General features: G+C 38.4%; 2 protein-coding genes and 1 pseudogene across 2 annotated transcripts; 2 read left to right on the top strand and 1 right to left on the bottom strand.

Annotated features, from left to right (window-relative positions):
- Positions 1 to 4,136: 4,136 nt before the first annotated feature.
- LOC148851935 (uncharacterized) lies at positions 4,137 to 5,280 on the top strand (annotated as a pseudogene).
- Positions 5,281 to 11,438: 6,158 nt separating this feature from the next.
- Positions 11,439 to 12,299, bottom strand: LOC148851934 (malonyl-CoA:anthocyanidin 5-O-glucoside-6''-O-malonyltransferase-like). Its single transcript, XM_088945723.1, has one exon. The coding sequence runs from the start codon at positions 12,297 to 12,299 to the stop codon at positions 11,439 to 11,441; it is 861 nt and encodes a 286-aa protein (XP_088801849.1).
- Positions 12,300 to 18,442: 6,143 nt separating this feature from the next.
- Positions 18,443 to 20,322, top strand: LOC148851933 (uncharacterized). Its single transcript, XM_088947675.1, has 3 exons — positions 18,443 to 18,731; positions 18,833 to 19,251; positions 19,772 to 20,322. The coding sequence occupies exons 1-3, from the start codon at positions 18,558 to 18,560 to the stop codon at positions 20,211 to 20,213; spliced, it is 1,035 nt and encodes a 344-aa protein (XP_088803801.1). The 5' UTR covers positions 18,443 to 18,557; the 3' UTR covers positions 20,214 to 20,322.
- Positions 20,323 to 23,935: the final 3,613 nt, after the last annotated feature.

Raw genomic sequence — 23,935 nt, 5'->3', positions numbered from 1 at the left:
CTTTGCTTGGAAGTATGCACGGGTTTAGGAGGTTTCTTGCTCTCAAACATGTACGGAGGGACTCTAAGGATGTTGGAGAGTGGGTGGAGAGGCTTTGGGACGTGAGGGGGTTTTTTTTTCTAGGCTAATGGAGGTAGAGCTCTCTCCTTAAACTAAATTGTTTTGAGTGTGAGAAATAGGAGGAGGGGGGTATTTATAGATTTTTTTGGAGGTGAATAGAGGGCTAAGATAGGAGACAAGGGAGATCAATGGTTGAGGTTCAAAAGGGTTTTTGGAGGGAGATTGATTGAGAGAATGAGCTATCAAGACAGCTTTGGAAGAGATTCTCTCAATCAATCAAGACAATGAATAGAAGATTTCACCAATTTACCTAAATTGGACATTTCAAGTTTAGGTGATTGACTTGACTGATTAAAGACTCTTACTTGGTCAAGTCTTGGATTTTTAAGATGGATCTAGAGGCTAGGAGAAAGGTTTGATTGTGGGATGCCCTAAATTTGAAATTGTAGTGAAGAGGATTCCAAATGGAAGGTTTGGATCGAGTATAACTTTTGGTCTTAAGATGGATGGGTTAATGGTGTCGAAATTGGACAATCTTGGTACTGTTAGACTTAGAATTTTGAACTCTATCTGTATATAAGGTTGGATTTTATATTTCACATGGGAAATGGTTCAGGGTTAAAAACAATCCCAATCGGACGATCAAAATTAGTTTCGACTTCGGATCTTAAGACAAAAGTGCAAATGGTGTTGGATTTGAGTGATCTTGATGTCGTTGGATTTGGATTTTTGGGATCTATATATCTATGGCTTTGGATTTCTGATTTAACATGAAATGAGGTTCATGATCAAAATGATTCTGATCGGGTGATCAAAATCGATTATGGCTTTGGGTCTTAGGATGAAGGGGTAAATGGTGTCGGATTTGGGTGATCTTGTTGTGGTTGGATTTAAATATTTTGGGCTCTATGTGCCTATGGTTTTGGATTTCCAATTTGACGTGAAATGAGGTTTATGATCAAAATGACTCCTATTGGATGATTGAAATCGATTATGGCTTCGGGTCTTAGGATAAAGGGGTAAAAGGTGTGGATTTGAGTGATCTTGGTGTCATCGGACTTAAGTTTTTGGGCTCTACATACGTATGGTCTTGCATTTCTATATTGATGTGAGATGAGGTTTAGGATCAAAATGACTTTGATAGGACGATCGAAATTGGTTCTGGATTCAGGTGTTAAGATGAAGGGGTAAATGGTGTTGGATTTGAGTGATCTTGGTGTCATTGGATTCAGATTTTTGGGCTCTACGTACCTATGGTCTTGCGTCCTTGAAGCCCTGAATTTTGTAAAATTTCAAAAATACTCCTAGAATCCTAAGTCAATTAGAGGTTAACTAAAGTATACTTGAAGTTCAAAGTGCTACAAAAAGTTTGAAGGGCGCAAAAATGGGGTGCCTACACCCATTTAGGCCTACAATAGAGAGTGTTACTCCTATCACACCAATCTTCTTAGTATGGAAACCATCTAACCCAATAATTTTTTTACAACCCTCCAAGAATCCATTCTTTGGTCCTCCAAAGCAGATGAATACTCTCTTAAAGATGCCAAATGTGTCATCTATTGTGGCTAGTGGAGCATGATGCTTAACAGGCCTAAGGTTGCTTGTTAATAAAGTTGTACAACATTGGGGTAGTTGTGTATACGATTCAATCAAAGATCCTCTGATCCTATCAATGGCTTTTAGTTGAGCTCTGCGTATTATCCTCCATGAAGCTTCTATTCCATAAAGCCGTCTGATTTCATATTTATGGACATGGATTGACATGGACAACCAAATATTGGTTGCCTCCCTATTTGTTGTTACCCTTAGACAAGTATGTATGTCATGGAGGGTCTTCACAATGAAGCTACCTCCATCATGGCTGAGGGATGAACGTATCCTCTAGCTACATTCACTATTAGCACAAACACCATTAAACATGCACTTCTCATTCTTCTTTCTTATGATCACGACACCCCCTAACCACATAGTATTTCTACAAAGCTTGCTTAAACGCCTTCATAGTTGTAAAATCCATTCCCACTAGGAATTTTGTCTTAGAAAAACCAAATTCAGATGGACCTTGTTTGTTGCCCCTTCTCAAACCAAATTCCCCTTTCACCTGGACTGTCGTAATTACTTATTGGCTCATAATTTGATAGATCAGTTGTAGCCCTATTTCCATCTCGATTTCTAACCCCATTCCCATCTCTGTTCTCTTCTTTGAACCACTGATGCACCCCATTTGCCACACCTTACTACACCACCGTTACCCCATCTGCCACACCTTCGGTATCCCCATCTACACCATCATCATGAACCAACCCATCACCCTTAGCTTCCAACCCCTCATCAAAATTATTCTGTTCTTGATCAACTACATTAACCTTAGCTTGCAACCCATCACCCTCACCTTCAAACCCCCCATCAAAATCCTGTTCTTCATTAGCTACACCACCCACCTTCAAACCCCTCATCAAAATCCTGTTCTTCATCTACATCACCCTTAGCTTCCAACCCCTTACCATAATCCTATTCTTCATCAGCTATACCCCCTCAAGACCATCCCATCGAACATCATCATCTGAAATAGATTTCACAACATAACAATCATCGTCATCTTCAATTTTACCCTTTCCTTTTCTATAGTCACACTTGTCATCTATACTTACACATTTAGCCTTGATATATGTAAGATAGGATACAATCTAATGCAAATTCATCGATTTAAAAAGAAAGATAAATAATTATGTTCTAGATTAAACAGTTCAATTGTCAACAAAGCTTAAACAAGGTTGTAGATTTCCTTATAATATTAAGTACATCCTTAGGGGAATTGATTTACAAACAATACAAGCTCCATATGCTCTGATATGAAAGCAAGTCAAGTTCCATATTGTGTTTAATTCTCTCTGGAAGTATGCTTGAAATCAATTAGCAGGTAGTCATAGTAAAGTGTCTACACCATACTTAGTGATATTCAATTGAACATCTCTCCCACCCACCACAACGTGTTCATTTCCTAAACCATATTCAATTACAGCAAGGCCTACACCATAGTTCGGATCTAAATTTTTTTGGGCATATTGCAACCGGATAAAATGCAAACTATTTAATTTACAACTAGAAAATCCACCCATAGATGTTTCCCAACTCCCGAGTCATGTGTCGTTAGCCACCCAATGTTATTTGCAACCATTTGGCTTTTCAGGGATGAGCATCAAGGTGTTTCCCTTGAGCCAATTATGTCTCTAAGGTGTAAGCCAATTATGCTTCTAAAAACATTGAAACAAGCTTGTCTAAATCAATCTAAAACTGTAGGATAAATCACGCAAATTTTCAGGTTTGTTCATGGGGCAAAAATACTAGTAGTACAGCCTAGGCGGTTCAGGCATTAAGCCGAACATCTGGTGTTATGTATACCAATAAACCACCATTGTGAAGAATGATGAATATTGGTCATGTATGTTAAAGTTATTCATGTGTGGATCCCATGTGTACATTGTAGCAAATACATAGGCCCAAACATGCCACATGTAAGTATGTAACCCTATGAAGCATGTTATGGGCCCGAGCATAGGATCTCGTCATGGATCGATCCACGGGGAGATAGCCCTGCCTTCCCTTGCGCATTCCCTTGCGTGCAGAACCTATTGTGGGAAACCGAATGGGTGATTTGTCCAAGAGACCACCTGAACTCTCCTCACTCTTCTCTTGACTTGAAAACTGAATGTCTTTATTTCCACTCATAACTCCTTAAATAGGAAATTACAAAAGGGGGTTCCTTGTTGGATTCAGCTAGGCTAGGGTAATCCAACTTAAACTCAAACTCCTACTTCTAAATAAATTACCTACTTCTAATGATAACACAACTCCTACTTCTAGTGGCAAACCGAACTCTTACTAAGAAGATAAGATAAGATAAGGATAAGGGATGAGGGATAGTACAGCTGGCGGCGAATTGGTTAGAGTGGCAAGGTAAATGGGCCCCTAATGAGCTATCGTGTGGGCTCCCCCTACTGCTACTGCCGGGCGGTGCGCGTGTCTCACAATGCTGCTGCCGTGCGGTGCATGCTGCTGCCGTGCACTGCCGGGCGATGCGTGCTGCTGTACGTGCTGCCGTGCACACTGCTGTACTACACTGCCGAGCGGTGCGTGCTGCTGCCTATGACTACGCCGTAGTCATAGGCAGCTTTTGGCTTCTCTTTACTTGGAACCATCCTGAAACTTGGATACCCTGATTAGGGGGCTCTGTGTTGAGGAAAAAATTGATCAGGCAATGGAATTGTTCTACAAGGTGGTAGAGAAGGGTTATGCATATGATGAAGTCACCTATGGAACTATAATTAATGGGCTTTGCAAGACTAGGAACACTACCAAGGCTCTTGAAATGCTTAGGGAGATGGAGCACAATGGGAAATGTAATCTTGGTCGAGGCCCTGAACTTCTTCTCAACAATGAATAGGAAGCACATGTCACCAAATGTTGTCACTTACAACTCTTTAATCTACACACTTTGTAATCTTGGTCGCTGGAAACAAGCTGCAAACTTTTTCAACAACATGGTAGATCATGGAATCTCACCAAACCTTTTTACTTTCACCATTCTGGTGGGTGCATTGGCCAAGGAAGGGAGAATTGATGAAGCACTGTGCCATGTTTGAACTAATGCTGCAAAAAGGTGAGAAGTCAAATATTTTCATTTACAATGCTTTGCTTCGTGGCCTATGTAATTCTGGGCAATGGAAGGATGCCATGATGTTGCTAAATGACATGGTGGAACAAGGAATCCTGCCAGATATCTGCACTTACAATATGTTGGTGGGTGGTCTTTGCAAAGAAGGGATGGCTAAGAAAGCAAGTGAAATTCTAAATACAATGATTCAAAGAGGAATGGAGCCTGATATTATTGCATATACTACATTGATAGACGGATAATGTTTTCTTGGTCAGGTTGATGAGGCAATGCAAGTTTTTGCTTCTATGGTCCGTAGGTGTTTCAAACCTAACGTTATTGCCTATAATATGTTAATTAATTTCTATTGCAAGAGTGGGAGAATGGATGATGCTATGAAGCTCCTTGGGGAAATGCGCCATGGAGGATTAATGCCTAACACTGTTACTTACAGTACCATCGTAGGTGGGTTACGTCAACTGGGTCAAGTTGGATCTGCACAGGGGCTCTTAAATGAAATGCAAATTCATGGGCAAACTCCAATCTTTGCACCTATTCTATATTGATGGATGGACTTTGCAAAAATAAACTTATTGATGATGCAATAAAATTGTATCATGAGATATAATATAGTGGTTTAGAACTCGATAATGTAATCTTCAGTACTCTTCTTAATGGTATGCGCAATGCCCATATGCTCGACGATGCAAAGAAGCTTTTCAATACCATCTTTGATAAAGGTTGGAGCCTAATGTTGTAACATATAACACAATGATAGATGGCTTCTGTAAGGAAGGCTTGTTGAATGGAGCTCGAGATTTGTTCATGCAAATGGAAGAGAAGATTTGCCTTCCTGATAGTTGCACTTTCAATATTATGACTCAAGGATTTCTCCGGAGGAATGAAATCCAGAAATCAATATAACTCAGAGAAATGGCAAAGAGGGGTTTTACAGCAGATGCAAACATTGCATCTATGATAGTGAATTTGCTTGCAAAAGATGTACTAGATCATGAATGCCTTAAAACACTTGAGCAGTTTCTTTTTGCAAAATGACAAATGAGAAGGTGTTATTAAATGCAAATTTAGTATAGATATGTTTTAAGCTTCCTCAACAGGTAATTATGTAATTAAATTGTTATTCTATGTAATGAAAAAATAAGAGAAATTCCTGGTTTCAAAAAGGTACCAATAATATTTCAGGGGCCGTATGTTGGTAGTTGGATACCTCATGCAATATGAAGTATCGTCTTGTGGATTTGAGAAATGCATATTCATTTAAAAGTATAATGGACTGTGTTGATTGAGCAAATTTATTTCTATAAAACTGATGCTGATTTTAATGGGTAGTGTTATGGAATTATCTGACTCCCACAAGTCGTGGTGTCTCAAAAAAGTAGGAAAAGAAAGGGCTGAGCCCCTGTTCTTGTCATAGAAAACAGAAAGAAAAATCCAAAAATAAGAATGAAAAAGAAGGGATAGAGCTCCTACAAAGAAAGCAAATCTCAAAATGGAGAGAGGGGGGGGGGGGGGGTGAAGCCCCTGTTCTTGTATCAGAAAAAAAGAGCAAAAAAAAAAAAACTCAAAAATGATGCAGGAGAAGGTGGATCCCCTGTTCTTGTCTCAGAGAAACGAAAAGAAAGCTACAAAAAAAAAAAAAAAAGAATTTCTTAGGATGTTTTTCATTAGGACAAATTTCTAGTTGTTCTTGTGTTCCATGTTACACAATGAGGCAATGACATTATCTCTCTAGCAAAAGATACGGAGACTTGGGAAGAAAGCACAAGAAAGGTGCTGGTTGTAGGCAAATGGGGTGACAATTAAACTTTGATATAGTGCTTTCAGCAACTCAGGTGATGCTGGCATTTGGGGTGTGATTAGGACAAGTGAGGGAAATATCTGTTGGGCTTTTAGTGGCCCCATTGGGACTGCTGATTCAACTAAAGCAGAGATGCTAGCTTCTCTTGAATCTGAATTGCAGAAATTTGGATATCTTGAGTTTGGCCATCGAAGGACATTGTGAGAACACTATAAACTGGCTAGGAGCGAAAGATGGTGGTCCCTGGAGGCTGGCTTATTTTCTTGCCAAGAAATTGAATCTCTAGCTGATAGTCTACCTAAGTCGTGGGGATACTTTGTATAGCAACAGAAATCAATCAATGTAATACTAATATGTGGTTTTTGTTGTGCTGGATTAGATGTACATCTTCTCATGTACCTCCTTTTTTAATTAAATTGTTGTTATCTTCTCTCTCTTCAAAAAAAAAAAAGAAAAACAGAAAATGAAAAAGAAAGGGGATTGTTCCGGGTCTAGTCATATCACTTTAAATCCATTTTCTGCCAACTGGGTCACAGAAAACCGTCTTAGCCCAAATCTAGTGGATTGTTGGCTCGGGATTGAGACCAAAGCGTTAGTTCATAGAACTGCAACTTCGGTTGGACTGGGTTCAGAATGTGTCAAAATCTTCAGTGGATCCGAACCCTAATTCAAGAATGATGTGGTTGTAGTTCTTCAAATTGTGCAATCCAACTCACAGCCCTAATCATACATGGCTCATCCTAACAAAGCTTGCATTGAGTCTGTAGATCCGTAGTGAGGAATTTGAAATCTTTCTTTATTTGAAATTCAAAACCTTGCATTGAATTTCAACTGAAAACTTGGCCATATAAGTCATGATGATAAACAGAAAGCATGATTTTAAAAAACGACCCAGATACAGAACCATTCTGGCCACTGGTTTTTGGGTTGATGGTTTGACTGTCTGGTTTGAATGAATGGCCCATTCTGACAACAAAAATTAAAAATAAAAATGGCCAAAACTGTTGAATGGGTCAACGGTTTGACTGCCCGGGTCAACGGGCCATTGACCAATTCGACAGTTTTTTACCAGAAACCAGGTTTGACATAAAACAGAACCGGTTGCCTGGATGATTCCCGGGCCGAAAGATCCAACTGTCCGGATCGACGGCAGTTCAAAAACCATGATAGAAAGTAAACAATCTGGACAAAAGGACCATGTCATTGTCTGCTAACAGTGGGTTTCTTAGCAAGAATATGGGCAGACTTGTTCCCCTAACGCTTGATATGGGTGACCAAGTAAGAATCAAGGCACAACATACTTCTGTAGTCTACAGTCATAGTGGTAATGCTCCAAAGAGGATTCAGAGAGTCCCTCCAACAGAAGATTGACAATAGAAAGAGAATTGCCTCCAACTTGTATCTTGGTCCCAATTCAATAGAAAAATGGATTCAATGTTAAAAGGCCAGTACTTTGACTTGAAGAGGAGATGAACATTGAACTGGGACCACTTGAGAGAAAATAAACTGATGAGACTGATCATCCCTGAGAATGCTACCAATACTGGCAGAATTTGAACCTATTGCACCATCAACATTGACTTCAATCACATTCCCTGACAGGAGGAGACCAATGAATCTGCAAATCACAATGCACCCTTTGCATAGGACTATCATGAGGCTGGTCCAGATTCAACTGAGAAGACAGTAGAAACTACACAAGTGCTTCAGCTTGCCTGACGACCAATGATGGATCAAAACACTTTCGATAAAAAATATGGCTGTGCCTGGAAGTCCACACCTACCACACAAATACGGAACCTTGAACAAAAGCATGAAGATAGCCATGACATTGATTATCAATCTCCCACCACTCTGCAAGCCAATTAGCCACTAAACAGTTGCGATAAGCCATTACTCTGGGGTTAATGTGTGAATCCAAACCATACAGGTTGGATTGAACCCTCTGGTAGAAGAACAAAAATGTGTTCTTCAGATTCCTCCAACACAGGTTGAAATCAAGACATAACTACAAAGCAACTGGTACATAAGTCTTTTCTATCTGAAACATAAATTCAATAGATCCCATGTTGAGGTCTATTACGCAGGAAAACAATCTAATTACTTAATTAGACCGTCTCTATCAGATAATTTGATCGTTATTCTCAACCTTTGTAGCTTTTATGTAAGCTACATGAACTATTCTTGGGCTCCATGCAGAATCTCTCTGCTATATATGCCACATTTAACAATTCCATATTTGATGAATAAAACCAGTTTCATGCAATTGTATCACTTTTTTTACCAAAAGTAGAAAAAAAAAAAAAAGAGAACTGGTATATATATGTAATGATGTTTTATTTTGAAAAAAAAAACATAAAACCATTTTGGTCACTGTGCCACATGTCGAATGGTCTAACCTTTTGGTTTGAGTGCTGAAATCTTAATTAAAAAGGTAAAAATAAAAATTAAAGATAAAAGGTTTTAGATTATCTTTTGGTTGCATTTGACATTCCTTATTTTAAGGATTTATCTCTTTTTTTATATTAAAAATTAAATATAAATCCTTATTTTAAGGATTTATCTCTTTTTTGCATTTTAATTGCAAAAAAAAAAAAAAGGAATGCCAAATGCAGCCTTAGATTTATTTTACATAAATCAATAAATATTTGAGTAACTTTGACTAAGTTAACATTCCTAAGAACCAGGCATCCCAAAAATTATTTCGGATCACTGGATGTTATGCCCAATCTGAACGGTCTAACACATGAAAAGGATAAAGTTTAAAGTTCAGCACCATCCAGACAGTCAATCGTAATGGCGAAACATAATTACCTGCTAGATTGCTGGTAGGATCTTTGGCTGATTGTACCACATAGTGCCATTTAGGCTCGGTTATCTATAGCGCAAATACATACAAAATGATACAAAATACAAGGTTTCGCACACATATTCATATTTGTATTCTTTCCAATAAGGCTGCAACTTGGGCCGGGTTAGCCCGAACCCAACCCTAATCCAACTCGAAAAAGTTGGGTTGGGTTGGGTCGGATTGATGTTCGGGTTAGGGATAGGATTGAAATTCATGAACTAGACTTTAACTTTGGATTGAGTTAGGGTTGACCCCTTAGCCAATCCGACCCAACCCGAACCCGATTCTATAGTACATGTCATATATAAATATATGTTATATGTAATATATAACATACATTGATTTGTTTAGATGCATGATATTTGTATAGCCCCCACCACATAGTATCATATATTTCTTTTAAGATGTCGCTTCACTTAATCCTAATCAGAAAGACTAAAACCTTAATAACATTATTTTATGTTTTTTTGAAAATTTTATTCTTCATCTCCTCTATGTTGTTTGTCGCTCAAAAAAGATTTATCATAAGTCATAACTCATAATAAACTATAGTCATTTCTAAAACTTGTTTTTTTTTTTTTTTGTACCAAAAGAACAAAAAAAACATCAACAAAGAAATACTAATGAGATATCGGATTAATATATGTAGTGAAAATTGAGTTAGGACCTAAAATCAAGAAATTCTATGAGGTTTTAAGGGATGGGAAGAAGGTTGGGTTGGGCCCAACCCAAAATTGACTGTGGGTTGGGTTGGGTTGGTTAGGGTTGAAGGAATTTAGTTAGGGTTGGGGTTTAGAACTTAGGGTTGGGCTAGGGTTGGCCTTAACCCAACTTAACCCAGCCCGACTTGCAGCCCTACATTCCAAACTGAGCCTAGGCTGTGTTTGGTTGCAGTGCAATTTAATTTGCACTAATACAAATAGTGCATCCTTCCAAAAGAATGAAAATTCTCGTTTATTTTTGTTTTTGGTTTTACTTTTATTTTTCTTCAAGTCTTAAATTCATTTGTACTGCAATCAAACAAAATAAGCTAAACTTTAAAACAAAAATATATTAGAATTTACACTCAAATCTTTTGCACTATCATAGTTTTGCATCAATGCAAATTTATTTGCATTGCAACCAAACACAACTTTGGCACATTTTCTTCAATGTGAAGCAATTAGTTAAATTTCGTAGTAGAGATACTTTTGCCATCGAGAAAGTTCAAATTTGCAAGGTATATCGAAAAGACAATCACTATAGCGCTTTTGACGACGTTATATTTGTGATGTTTAGCAAAAACGTCACTGAAAGGTATGTATTTCTGATGTTAAAGCAACAGTTATACAAAACCGTTGCTAAAAATTCATTTTTCCTGACGTGAATTTATTTGTATGACATTTACGTGAAAAGTACACCTCCCGCCATCACGGGATTTACCACCAAGTCGCGTGAAGCACTTTCATTGACGTTTATCAGCAAACGTCACGAAAGTAGAGCTTCCCGCCACAGCGCGCGAAGTACTTGGCGTGATAAACGTCACCAAAAAGTTTTCTGATTCAGAAAAAAATTAGTAATTTATATTTTATTAATAATTAATCACCAAAATTATCTTTTTTTTTTGTAAAAACTTTTGCAAATCTATTATTTTTGCTAATTAATTTTTACATTTCTATTAATTAGTTTTAAATTTTCATTGTAATTTTATATTTTATTAATAATTATAAATTAATTAATTAGGCATAGATGTCAATGGATTTGCCTCAACCCTAACCCTACTAACTAGAAGTATCCCATACGTAGGGGTGTAAATAGATCATACTAATCCGAGATGTAATCCTATTCTATCCAACTTGGATCTCCTAGTTTGGATCTTTGGATCCGATCAATGGTCTCATCAGATTTATTTGTCTTTTAATAATTTATTTCTTTATTTTTTAAATCAGATCGATCAGATCAGATCCGAATATTCAACGGTCTTATTATATTTGAATTCAAATTTATGTTTATGAGATCTAATACAATTGAATCTCCCCTTAAAGATGTTAGATCGGATTGGAATATACCTTGATTCAAATCTGATCCAATCCATTTGCATCCCTACCTACACCTAATCCATTGATATTTGCTCTATAAATATCAAATCTGATCCGAATATCCCTGCAGTCTACAAGAAGCTTCAACATATCAGACCTACAGCCTGCTTTAATTAAACAAATCGATACAAAAGCACCTGTCACAGAAAAAGTTGATGGATGAAGGGGTGTAAGTTGGTCCTTATTGTTATGTCGAGTCCGTTGGGCCAATTCCTTGAGTTTTTCAATGCTGGCTCTATTCAGATCAAACATTGCTCGAACCATGTTGGGTGCTGCAACTGTCGACGGAATATTATTGATCACTTCCAAATTCTCTGCAGGTGTAGACTTGAAGAATTCTTCCAACTGCTTCAAGTATATCTGCTCGATTCCTTTTGGGTCTTTGATCACAGACCTGTCAAAAAATGGGAGATACTCCTTGGACAAAGGTGCGTCTCCCTTACAAATTGAGGCCCATGACTTGATGAAATGTGAAGCTGATCTGCCATCAGCGACTGCATGGTGAATGGTTATACCGAGACATATTCCAGTATTGGGGAATAAGGTGATTTGTAGTGCCATGGTTGGAACAACCGAACCAGATGGGGACAAGGGAGGTGCAAGAAGATGTGATACATTCACTTCTCGTACTAGTTTGCCAGAAAGATGGTGAAAGTGATCACCACCATTGTTGAACTCAGCTATGGTTAACGAAACGGCAGATTCACCATCAACATAGTTAATCATGGCGGGCTTGAATGAATCCAGTGGTTGCCATGACAGACTTCCGGCCAAAGGGTAGAAGTGCACAAGAGTGAGTGAGAGCGAGTGTTTAATGCTAGGAAGGAGAGACTCCATGAAATGGGTGGTTGAATGGGGCGCCTGGGAATGGTAACCAATACAGGTCGAAAAAGGTGAGTGTGAGTGATTTGGAGGAGACCGAACCAGGAGGTGGAGCGACTCTACATTGCTCAAGCACGTTCACGTTAATGTCTGATGGCGCCATGGATGAACAATTACGTACAGAATTACTCACCCGCAGCAAAACAGGATTGCTCTCACAATTGTTGTGGCATGGTCTGGATCCTCACGTCTTAAATAACAAGATAAGAAAGGCCAAAAAATAAAAATAAAAATAAGATAAGAGTGGTAGAGAGAAGAGGAATGATAGGTTCCATATTCTCTCTCTCCTCTCAGCTTTTGATCAGGATTCATTTCATTGTTTAGCGCGCGGAGTTGTGGTAGGTTTGACCATTAAAACTGTGGCAATCCGAAAACATGCCACCTGTCCCACCCACATGTAAGTCTTTTAACTTTTTCAACCATATTTTTATACATGTTTTTTGTTTAAAGAAAACACATATTTTTATACATAAACTTTTATTTATTTATTTATTTATTTATTTATTGTTTTTGAAAACAGAAAGACTATTCTTTCCCCTTTAATTCTCTCCTCTCTAATTCTTAACTATTATTATTAGATTGTTATTAGGGGTAATTTGTTCGTACCTTTGATTGCATAAACATGCATCTTCCACATCTAATATTTACATCTATTTCTATGTTAAAAAAAAAGTAAAGATACCTTATTAAATACAACAATAAAATCTAGAGGTTTAATTGCATACTGGAAAAATTTGCCGCCAATCAAGTGGTCCATTACAAGAAAAATGGTTTGACCTGGCAGTTAAAGCTCACGTGGCGGTCTATAACAATATATTCGACGGATTTTACAACTAACTGGCTTGGATTTGAATTACGAGGATGTTGTGAGGTTTTGATCATGTCGGCGATGAGTAGATCATAGGTTTTTGGTTTGAGAAGTGTTGTATTATTAGATGTTTTGAATTGAAATTTCTATTGGATGAATGGTGAAATGAAGGAATTTAGGGCTGAAATTTAGTGTGATTGGATGATAAATGGCTTCGTTTCATGTGACGGAGTTTGATCGGGTAATGGGTGTGGTGATGTGGCACAATTGGGACTATCGAAAGGGAATCTTGTAGATTCGACGGTGGACTTAAAGCTATTTGAGTTGAAATTTAGTTTCCTATGATTTTGGCATATTCTAAAGATGCTGATAAAGTTTAATTGGCCATTTGGAGTGTGAAAAGTGGGTTACAGAGAAGACCGAGCAAAGATTGGATGCTGACATTTACAATTCAAATCTTTGTCAGTTGAACAAGCTGAAGAATTAGAGAAGCCTTTTTCTAAGGAGGAAGTGTGGGAAGTGATAACAGTTTTAGAGGGGGATAAGGCCTAGGGCTTGATGTGTTTACAATGCTATTTTATAAGAAATGTTGGGGAGTACTGAAACAAGAAGTAATGAATGCATTAAGAGAGTTTCATGAAAATGGTGATCTTTAAAGAAGCTTAAACCACACTTTTATCATCTTAATTCCTAAAAAGTGGGGTAGTGAAGTTGAGTGATTTTAGACCCATCAGTCTAGTGAGTAGCTTTTACAAGATATTAGAAAAACTTTTGGCAAACAGAATGGCAATGGTGGTATCCAATTTGATTGCTAAATCCTAAAGGCATTCATTGGAGGTAGATTGATCGTAGATGAAGTGCTCATAACAAATGAAATAATAGACTCAAGGAGGAAAAGTGGATGGCGAGGCTGTTGTGCAAAGTGGATATGGAGAAAGCCTATGACCATGTGAATTGAAAATTCTTGGATTACATGTTGAAGAGGATAAACTTTGGTGAGAAATGGAGAAATTGGATAAAAGTGTGCCTCTTTTCATCATCGTTTTTAGTATTGGTGAGTGAGAATTCTTTTGGGGAGTTTTGGAGTTCTAGGGGTCTAAGACAAGGGGACCCCCTCTCCCCACTCTTCTTTATGTGTGTGACAAAAAAACACTTGACAAACCTATAGAGAGGGCCAGGCAAGGAGGGCTAATGGAAGGATTCAAAGTAGAGAATGGGGAAGTGGAGATTTCTTTGCTCCAATTTTCAGAGGACACTCTTTTTTTCTATGACACTTCCTAGGAGCAAATTTGGAATGCTAAAGTAAATAGTTGGCCTCTTGAAAGACCAAATACTTATCAAAAGGGGGTAAATTTACTTTAATTAGAAGCGTATTATCCTCCCTTCTAGTTAATTTATTATCTTTCTCTATTCCTAATCTTGACAAATAGGGTTGCTGTGTTAGAAAAAAGGATGAGAGTCTTTCTGTGGAGGGGGTGGAAGGAGTCAAAATGCCATCTGGTAAATTGGAAAAAAGTTTGTTGTTCTAGAGCTAATGGGGGTCTGGGGATTAGATCAATAAAGCAAGTCAACAATGTTTTGTTAGGGAAGTGGTTGTGGAGATTCAATGAACAATCGGACAGTCAATGGAGGAAATTACCATAGCCAAGTGTGGTTCCAATAACAGGGAATGGAATACAAATGAAGTAAGATTGGCCCTTAGGTGTTCAATATGGAAGGCAATACAGAAACTTTATTCTTAGTTCATGAAGGGAATAAAATATGAAATTGGTAATGGGGAGAGAATGTGTGTTTCTAGAAGGATTACTGGTGTGGGAGTGGGCCATTAATGTTTCTATTCCCAGACCTCTTTCAGATTGCTACTAACATGGATGCTTCAGTGGTAGATTATCTGGAGAGGCAAAATGGGTTTTGTATTTGGAACCCCTAGTTCAGGCAAAACTTAAATGATTGGGAGGTGAATTCCTTGGTCAGTTTGCCCCAGGTTCTATATGATTCAGGTACAACTGGAGTAGGGGAAGACAAAAGAAAATAGGTATTTGAAAAATCAGGATCTTTCTCTATTAAATCTTTTTACAACAGCTTGTTAGGGGAGGAATCTTCATCCTTTCAAAGCAAAAGGAATCTTCATCCTTCCAAATTGGATTTCTTTATTTGGTCTACGATGTTGGACACAAGATCCTGACTAAGGACAATTTAGTTAGGAGAGGAATGGAGGTGACAAGTATGGCATGCACTCTCTGCAATGGGTATGAAAGAAACTTCTAGACATATGATAATTCACTGTAAATTTAGTCATTGGATTTGGACAAGGTTGATGAGCTTGTTTGGGATTCATACATTCTTCCCCGCTGATGTGAAGGGATTCATGGGAGCTTGGTATTTAACTGGTTTAAGCAGGGCTGGAAAACTAGCTTGGAACATACTCCCTTCAGCAGTATTTTGGGCAGTGTGGTAATGAAAGAAACAATAGAATGTTTGAAGATAGATAAAGTTCAAAAGAAGAGGTCTTTAAAAGGACTTTAGGAATGATACGTTCATGGCTGGAAAACCACTCATTTTTCAAAAATAGACAATCATGTTCGTTTTTTAGCAAGATTTCCTTTTTTGTTAGGAGCTCATAAATTTTGGGTGGGACTGATTGTTGGGTAGACCGGTATTCTTTTTTTTCCTCTTGTACAGATTATCTTTGTACAAGGGTTTGGATAGTTGTATGATTTTAAAGATTATTAATGAAATACTTTACTTTACAGTTTTCAAAAAAATCTATAAATAATTTATTTGCTTGGGTTTTTTTAGGGAGAATGACAGTTCAGTCCAGGGTCAGAATTTGTAGGCCCAAAGTACTGTTGGGGTAGGTGTCAGCTCCGAATTGATGTCAATTCATGGACTGACATTGATTCATAGAGTGTGAATTCTTGACATTTTGAATGTTTATAGCTCAGTGGAAATCAGAAATCTGCATTGGGCCTGTCCGTTTTTTTAGCAAAATGACAAGTGAAAAGATATTTTGTTAAATGCAACTTTAATATTAACTGATTCCAGTCCAAGAAGCCATCTGCATTTGAGTTCATCTTGGCTGTTGATCATTAACCCTAACAGGTAATCTGGTATTAAATCCAGTCCAAAACTGGGTCTAGTCGATCTCCCATTGAGCTCAACTCCATACTAATTCAATTCTAAGTGAGCAATGGATGTTGGCCACTGCGCTTCAGGGACTAGCCCGGTTTTCTAGCACCACAACTTTCTTTAGAAATATCAAAAGGAAAATGCAATAAATTACTACCAGGTTAAGGTTAATCTGACTGGAGCCAGAGATAACCCGGCAACCAAAGCACTGTTCCTCTAGCCATCTTTATGAACCAACAATGGCACAATGCAAGAGAACAAGAAACCCTTATGCTGAATGGTAGTAGTTCCTCCAATTTGTCTCCCCATCAGGGTGTAAGACAAGGATGCCCATTATCACCTTACCTCTTTATTCTGGGATTGGATATACTCTCCAGATTATTCTTGTCATCTCTTAATACAAGAAGGATTCGGCCACCATTCTCCAAACTCAAAATTAACTTTGATGGCACCACCATTCTCACACTCATTATCGCCGGATTATAGATGACTGCAGGGCTATACTATCTCAATTCCCTCAATGCTCAGTGGCTTAAGCTCCTAGATCAGCTAACGAAGCGGCCCATCGCCTAGCACACGTACTGCTTTATCTATTTCTCATTGCCATACTTGGTCTAGTCTGCCAGAATTTCTCACTGTTTGTATCCAGAATGATATATTACTGAGCATCTAATCGATTTGGCCTTCTTAAGCTTCAAATAAAAAAATAAAAAAAAAAAAGAAAAGAAAAATCTTTCCTTATCAAACATGAATATCCAGAAAAAAACGACTACCAAAGACAAGTATTACAGATTAGGGGTGCAACTTGGATGAACCCAACTGGAGCCCGGACTGACCCAGGCCACAATTTTACATGGGCTGAGCTTGAATTTTCAGCCATTGAAATAGGTCTGGGCCCAAAATATGCATACATGCATACATATACATATATATTATCAATTTTTAGCATAAACAGATTGACCAATCCAAACCTGGCCTAGGCCCGAGCCCAACTCGAATGTATCAAATTGTAGTGCAGGCTGGGCTCGGATTGATAGTTTGGACTTAACCTCAGGCCTGGGCTTTAGGTTCAATTCCTAGGGTTGGGGTTGGGGTTGGGTTGCACTAAAACCCAGCCCAGCGCCCCAGCCCGCCAGACTTGCACTGCTATTACAGATTAGAATCCGTGCGGTGCAGTACAACAGATCATATCTGGTTTGTTTTAGATAAATTCTTTTGATAATGTTCCATTGTAATACTCAGGTGTTCAATCTTTGCCTTCATTTTTGAGTTCATATTTATTTAAAACTGTTTTAATTAAATAGTTCTAATTTTTCTTAATATTAACTAATAGTTGCAAGTTCTGTTTATATTAATGTAAGGTCTGTTTGGAATTTGGACAAACCCTAAATGCCCCAATTCATCAAATACTTTCCAATTTTCTGTTTTCTAATTCTCACGTTAACTTGAAGCACGGAATGATGGTTAAATGGCACTGGCCATCCATATTCTTTTCATAAATTTTAGTAGAGATTATAAACCAAGAAATTAATATTGCTTTATTCAAAGATCAATTCTCATATACAAAAATTACTTTTATTAAATTGAACTAAATATGATTCATTTAACATTATAACCTTTTTCCCTTAATAAAGTAACAATAACCTAAAGTAGTCCTAACTATCCCCCTTGTTTGGACAAGTTTATGTAATCAAATTCTTTTGATTTTATTTGGTATCTTTGCAGGATAATTTTACAAAATAAAATGAAGATATTAACTATGAGTAATCTTTCATAGTAAATTTAACCCTCTCATTAATTTATAACTTTTTCGGTATAGGATTTAATTTCCATGGTTTAATTAAAAGCCCCCATAAACCCTAAACTCATACCCTATTGACTTGATGGATCAGATCCCTCAATCATCCATAACATTTTTTTTTATTATTATCTGAGGCTAGCTAAAAAATCAATATTTTGATAAATAATCCCTTGCAATGAATGTCTGATTTGAGATCTCTCAAGTTACCTATGAGGATAATTAAACAGAGATATTCTTAGCTAATAAAGGGATATATCCATCTAATCCAGCTATAATTGAAAACAAACCCGCCTGTTGTCCATCTCCTCTAAACGGATTGTACCTAATAAAAGGCCTAACAACACGCTTCATTTTAGGCTTAATTACCTCAACATTCTCTGGCTTCAATTGTGGATGCCCTCCACCACCTCAATCTCCTCCATTTCTTCTTCCTCTGTCCTCTCATCCCTTCTTCTTCATCTTCTTCTTCTGGACCATGGCAGATCATCAAGCACGCTCGTCGTCGTCGGCAGACTTCTACAACATTCTCAACGTGGCTAAAGGTAGCACCATTCGAGATGTCTGCAAGGCCTATAAGTCTCTGGTCATGCGATGGTATCCTGATAAGAACTCTTCCCAGAACAAAGCCATTAGCGATGGGTCGGATGAGGTACGTAAGTCCTTGCATGTAAGAATCCAAATCCATGCACGAGTACGTATTGGTTTGAAATCTAACGATTTATCTTCTCCTCTGTCGTTCACTTCCGGCAGACCATTAACGGCAAGAAACAAGAAGATGGGAGCTCCGGTGGTTCTTCCCATCACTCCAGTGGTGGTTCTTCTCATTATTACTCCAGAGAAAGTAGAAAAGGAGGATCATCAAGAGGCCGAAGCTCTGAAACTCCCATGCGCGCCTCCAAGTATCCAAGCGTGGATGATCAGTTCACCACCCGTTCGCTTCTCTCCAAGAGTTCAAGCCGGAGAAGCCACACGCCCACGCCTAGCCGCACCTCTTCCTCTCTCACCAAAAGCATGAGCCAAAGGAGCACCACGCCCATCATGTATTCCTTCTCCAGGGCTCGGAGAAAACCTGCGCCCATTGAGAAGCAGCTCGAGTGCACTCTGGAGGAGTTGTGCCATGGGTGTGTCAAGAAGATCAAGATCACCAGAGACGTGGTTTCAGATATTGGGTATGTTCCTTTGGGCCAGATTCTTTCTTTAATCTGGTTATCTGTTGAAGGGGTAGATAGGAATAGGATGAATTAATTGATGGGTGGATGGATGATGCATTTGGGATAGGGCTGTCAATGGGTCAGCTTGTTAGCTTGGATTGAACAAATAAACATATAATTAAACTGCATAGTACTAATTGTATGGTACTTGTAAATTAATTGTTGTTTATTAGGGCTGTCAATGGCTCAGACAGACCCAATTGAATCAATTTTATGGTACTTGGTTGTTCCCAAGTATTAAACCCAAACCGAGATACCCCCAGTCTAATAGCTTATACAAATGGATATATTTAATATTTGTGTCAATATAACAATTAATATGTTTACTGTCCATTAGATTGTCAATTATAATCAGGTCTTATTGGGTCAGACCGATAGCTCTGTTGCCACAGGTCTTATTGCTGTAAATAAAGCTCTTCTCTGATGTTCTTTCACATCAATATGCATGATGATATTTATTATCTTTTCTGTTTCACAGGTTAATTGTTCAAGAAGAGGAGACGCTTAAAATAAAAGTGAAGCCAGGATGGAAGAGAGGAACAAAGGTGACATTTGAAGGAATGGGTGATGAGAAACCAGGGTCTCTCCCAGCAGACATAGTGTTCTTAATTGCAGAGAAACACCACCCCTTGTTTAAGAGAGTAGAGGATGATTTGCTGTTGACAATAGAGATCCCCTTATTGAGTGCTCTCACAGGCTGCACCCTCTCGATCCCTCTCTTGGGTGGTGCAAAGATGAGTCTACAACTCAAGGACATCATATATCCTGGTTATGAGAAAATCATCCCAGGCCAAGGCATGCCTGATCCCAGAGACCAAGGAAGGAGAGGAGACCTGCGAGTCAAGTTCCATATCAATTTCCCTACACAATTAAGCAATCAACAACGCTCAGAGATTCGAGATCTTCTTGGAGATTCATGATCATCATCGATTCCGTTTTCTCTTATGTTTATGCCAATACACAATTCTTGTGCTGTAACTGTACCATATGCATATCATCAATATAAATATGCGGCTGGGTTTTGGAAAATGTTGATATAGAACAAGGTTCAAAGTATTGATACATCCCGATACGCCAGAAAGGGTTCTGGTATATATATAAATCGACACTTTGAACTTTGTCCGTCTCTGTTTTTTTTAATGTTTAGAAAGAAAAAACCTACCCATATCGAAATTTTAAACCTTGATATATACTATTTTGTAGCTTTGCATCCCCAAGAACATCACTAACAAAATGGCTTACAAGCTAGGGATTTAGTAGATTTAGTAATTTCTATCTTGAACTTATTGTGAGTTAGAGTACAGGCCAATTGATTTATTTGTCATTTAATTTCTTTATTGGATTTATATCCATTAGGTTGGATTGAAAACGTTTCCAGTTTTTCGATAAGAAGAGAAAAAGATTCGAAAGCTGTGCTTCTAATTCGATAACCAGGAGAACCAAAAAGAAAAAAAAAAAACACACAGCATCTCCATGATCATTTATAACATTTTAAGCCTGCCAATATAGTAAACTATTTGCTAATGCTACTATTATTGCTAAGTAATAATTCTTATTTACAAGGATACATCTATTAATTTATTTTATTAATAAATTTTGACTATAACTACATATTAAATTTTATGGCATTATATTGCTATTAGATTTTATATCGATTTAATTCATTTCATTAAGACCAACTATCAAGGTTGAAACTAAATTAAAGGGCTATTATATGAAACTCCCCTTATATGAAGGAAGTGTGGAGTGTTCTCATTCCTCCTAAAGTTGGTGTGTCTCACTGGAAAGTCTTCATGGCTTTCAAAACCGGACAGGAAAAATCAGGAATTGGCAATCTGACGGTTCTGTTTCATTTTAAAATCATTTTTTGGCCAAAAACTAGTGATTTGGTCAGCGAATTGTTAACCCAGGCAGTCAAACTTTCGATTTGAACAACGGTTTTTGCCCATTTTTTTATTTTTTATTTTTTGTTAAAATGGATTATTGTTCAGACTGGATGGTCAAACCGTTTGACCCAAGAACGGTCCCCAAAACCATTCCCTGTCTGATCCCTTGGGCGTTCCATATTGGTGTATCATGCATAGATTGAATGATAAGACTACTTATCATCTATTAATCTTTCGTTAATTTTTTTGTTGTATTGTTGTATTTAGGACTAGTTTCTTATTGTTTTTGAGTGCAGCTGTGCAAATGAACTTCTCCTATTAGTTGGCCAAAGAGAAGATAAAAGATAACGAGGAGATGAACAAAGCCGCATTGATATGGACAATTTGGAATAAAAGAAATGCAATACATTGAGTTGAGACATTGAATCTATTCAGACTTCACAACTAATGATATTATAGAAACTGGGGTGCATTTGCATAACCATCGGATAGGGGATTGTTGAAGCTGAGCTATTATAGAAATAGTCTTAGGTATCTCAGAGCAAGGAAGAGCCCGTGTGAGAGTCAGGTGTTGGGGAATAATGGGGTCACTGTAAATTTGGGAGAAGTTCTAAGGCGCGTCTGAAGATACTGTCTTTAGAACGTTATTTGCCCCTACTCAGTTTTACTGAGTTTGCTGTTGGGTTATAGGCAAATTCGTTCCCATGATACAACAGAACCTTGAGCGAGAATCTGCAACCAACAAAGTTGAAGAGTCTCCAAAGAAACCTTTTATGAGACCGTAGCAGACCGGACAGAGAGAGAGAGAGAGAGTGAATTTCGAAATTGTGTGTTTTGGAGTCTAATTCATGCTCCTTAAATAATTTGTGAAAAAGTATGAGGAAAAGGTAGGTGTTGGTTTAGAGAATGCACCTTGAACCGTCACAATTTCAAACATTGTGACTGTTTAAAAAGTTGTTAACAGTTGGTGACTGTTAACTTTGAATTGTGCCTCTTGATCACACCCGATCGAATCGTAACCGTTGATTTCATCAATGGTGATCAACGGTCATCAATGCACCAAAACCAAAGCCGCCCATCGCGAGCAAAATGCACCTCTAAAGCATCTCATTGCACCACACACACACACGTGTGTGCGTGTTGTGCGGTATCGAATCTTTATACTCTCATTTACTAATTCGAAGGAGTGTAAATCAACTCCTATTGAAATATTGAAAACAAATCTTATAATTATCCAATGTGTGATAAATTCAAAACTGGGTTTTTTTTTTTTTGTAAAAGAAAAACTGATTTTTCAACCAAATGTGCAAGTGCAATTTCTCATTTAATTTATCAATCAAACCCATTGGATGAGATTAAAATCCAACATATGGGGCCTCAATCAAAATGGCAGTTTCGGAGGAGGGAGTGAGGGAGCGTGAAATCTTTCTACGCCAATGCCTAGTTGTTGGTTTTCCAGGTTTAAGCCCTCCTATTCAAGAAGTGGAGAGTTGGGCTTCCTTGATGTGGAAAACACAGGTTAAGCCACAAGCGAGGCAGTTGGAAGGAAACAAAGTTCTCCTAATTTTCTCTTCAGAAACGGAAGCGACTGAGGCATTGGTTCATGGGCTCTCGTATTACCCTTTCCAGGTGGAGATCTTTAGGTTGCAGCGGTAGGCAAGCAATCGGTTATGGACACTGGTGGGTTAGAGTATTTGGAGTACCTCTCCATGCGTGGTGTCCTGCCGTTTTCAAGGAAATAGGTGATGCAGCGGGAGGTTTCACCGAAGCGGATCCGAGTAACTTGTCCTGGAGCAAGCTAGACTCACTTCGGTTACTAATTTGGAGCAGGTCAGTCTATGACGTTGCAAAATTTGTTGGTTTAGAAATTCTGGGCACAAGTTATGTTCTTCGCCTTGAAGTCGAAGATGGTGATAGTAAAACGGGGGAAGCGGAACTCTGCTTCAGATCCTTTAAATGGAGAGTGGTTAAGAGAAGGTGCAAACTGCGACACGTCAGAGAGGCTTTTTCGATTCTCAGGCGTTGGGGATCGTCGCTCAGATCAACCAACATCGGCGGTAATTAGAGGTGCCCAAAGACCACCTATTTCGAAGGAAAACGGAGGTCCTAAACGACGTCGTAGAAGGCGTCGCAAAAGGTGTAAGGAAGAGGATCCACTAGTATTCCAATCGGTGGATAGGGAAGGGATGGTATCCTCGACCGCTGGTAGTCTCCTGGATAGCCCATCACCATTAACCCTCCCAATCGTTCCTCTATTTGTCGTCTTCCCGCGTAAGTCACGGGTGAAGGCGAGCAATTCAAATTTTGAATCGTCGCTTCGTCCTGATGAGCAAGCACGCATTGAGAGATCAAGTGGGCCCATCAGCTTAAGCCCAAACCTAGACAGAGTTCTATCTTTTAAAGGGCCTCTTACTTCAGGTTATTCAAATGTGGTCCATACGAGCCTACGAGGCTTATTGGCTTGCACTCGTCATCAGGCCTAAGCCCATGTGTTAGTGATGCATGCAAGGAGGTTGGTTCCACTATGCACTGTGTGGAGAAGACTCAAGCCCACAAAGAGTGAGAGGCTTTCGCCTGATCTTCCATTATCTCAAATGGAAGCCCCTGAGTGTCAATCACATTTGAATCCTTCAGAGGAAAACCCTACTCTTTCTTCGGATTTGGTGGGTGGATCCCTAGAATCGGAGAGAGGCATTAATCAGGTGGAGAAGTTTATGAGCCTCGGGAAATTGCTTGGGGTGTCATTAGATGAATTG

The sequence above is a fragment of the Nelumbo lutea genome, chromosome 5, assembly GCF_056320005.1.
Source record: "Nelumbo lutea isolate HS-2025 chromosome 5, American lotus-T2T, whole genome shotgun sequence".
Taxonomy (NCBI): domain Eukaryota; kingdom Viridiplantae; phylum Streptophyta; class Magnoliopsida; order Proteales; family Nelumbonaceae; genus Nelumbo; species Nelumbo lutea.
Note: the sequence above shows the minus strand (reverse complement) of the source record. Positions and strands in the feature narration are given on the sequence as shown.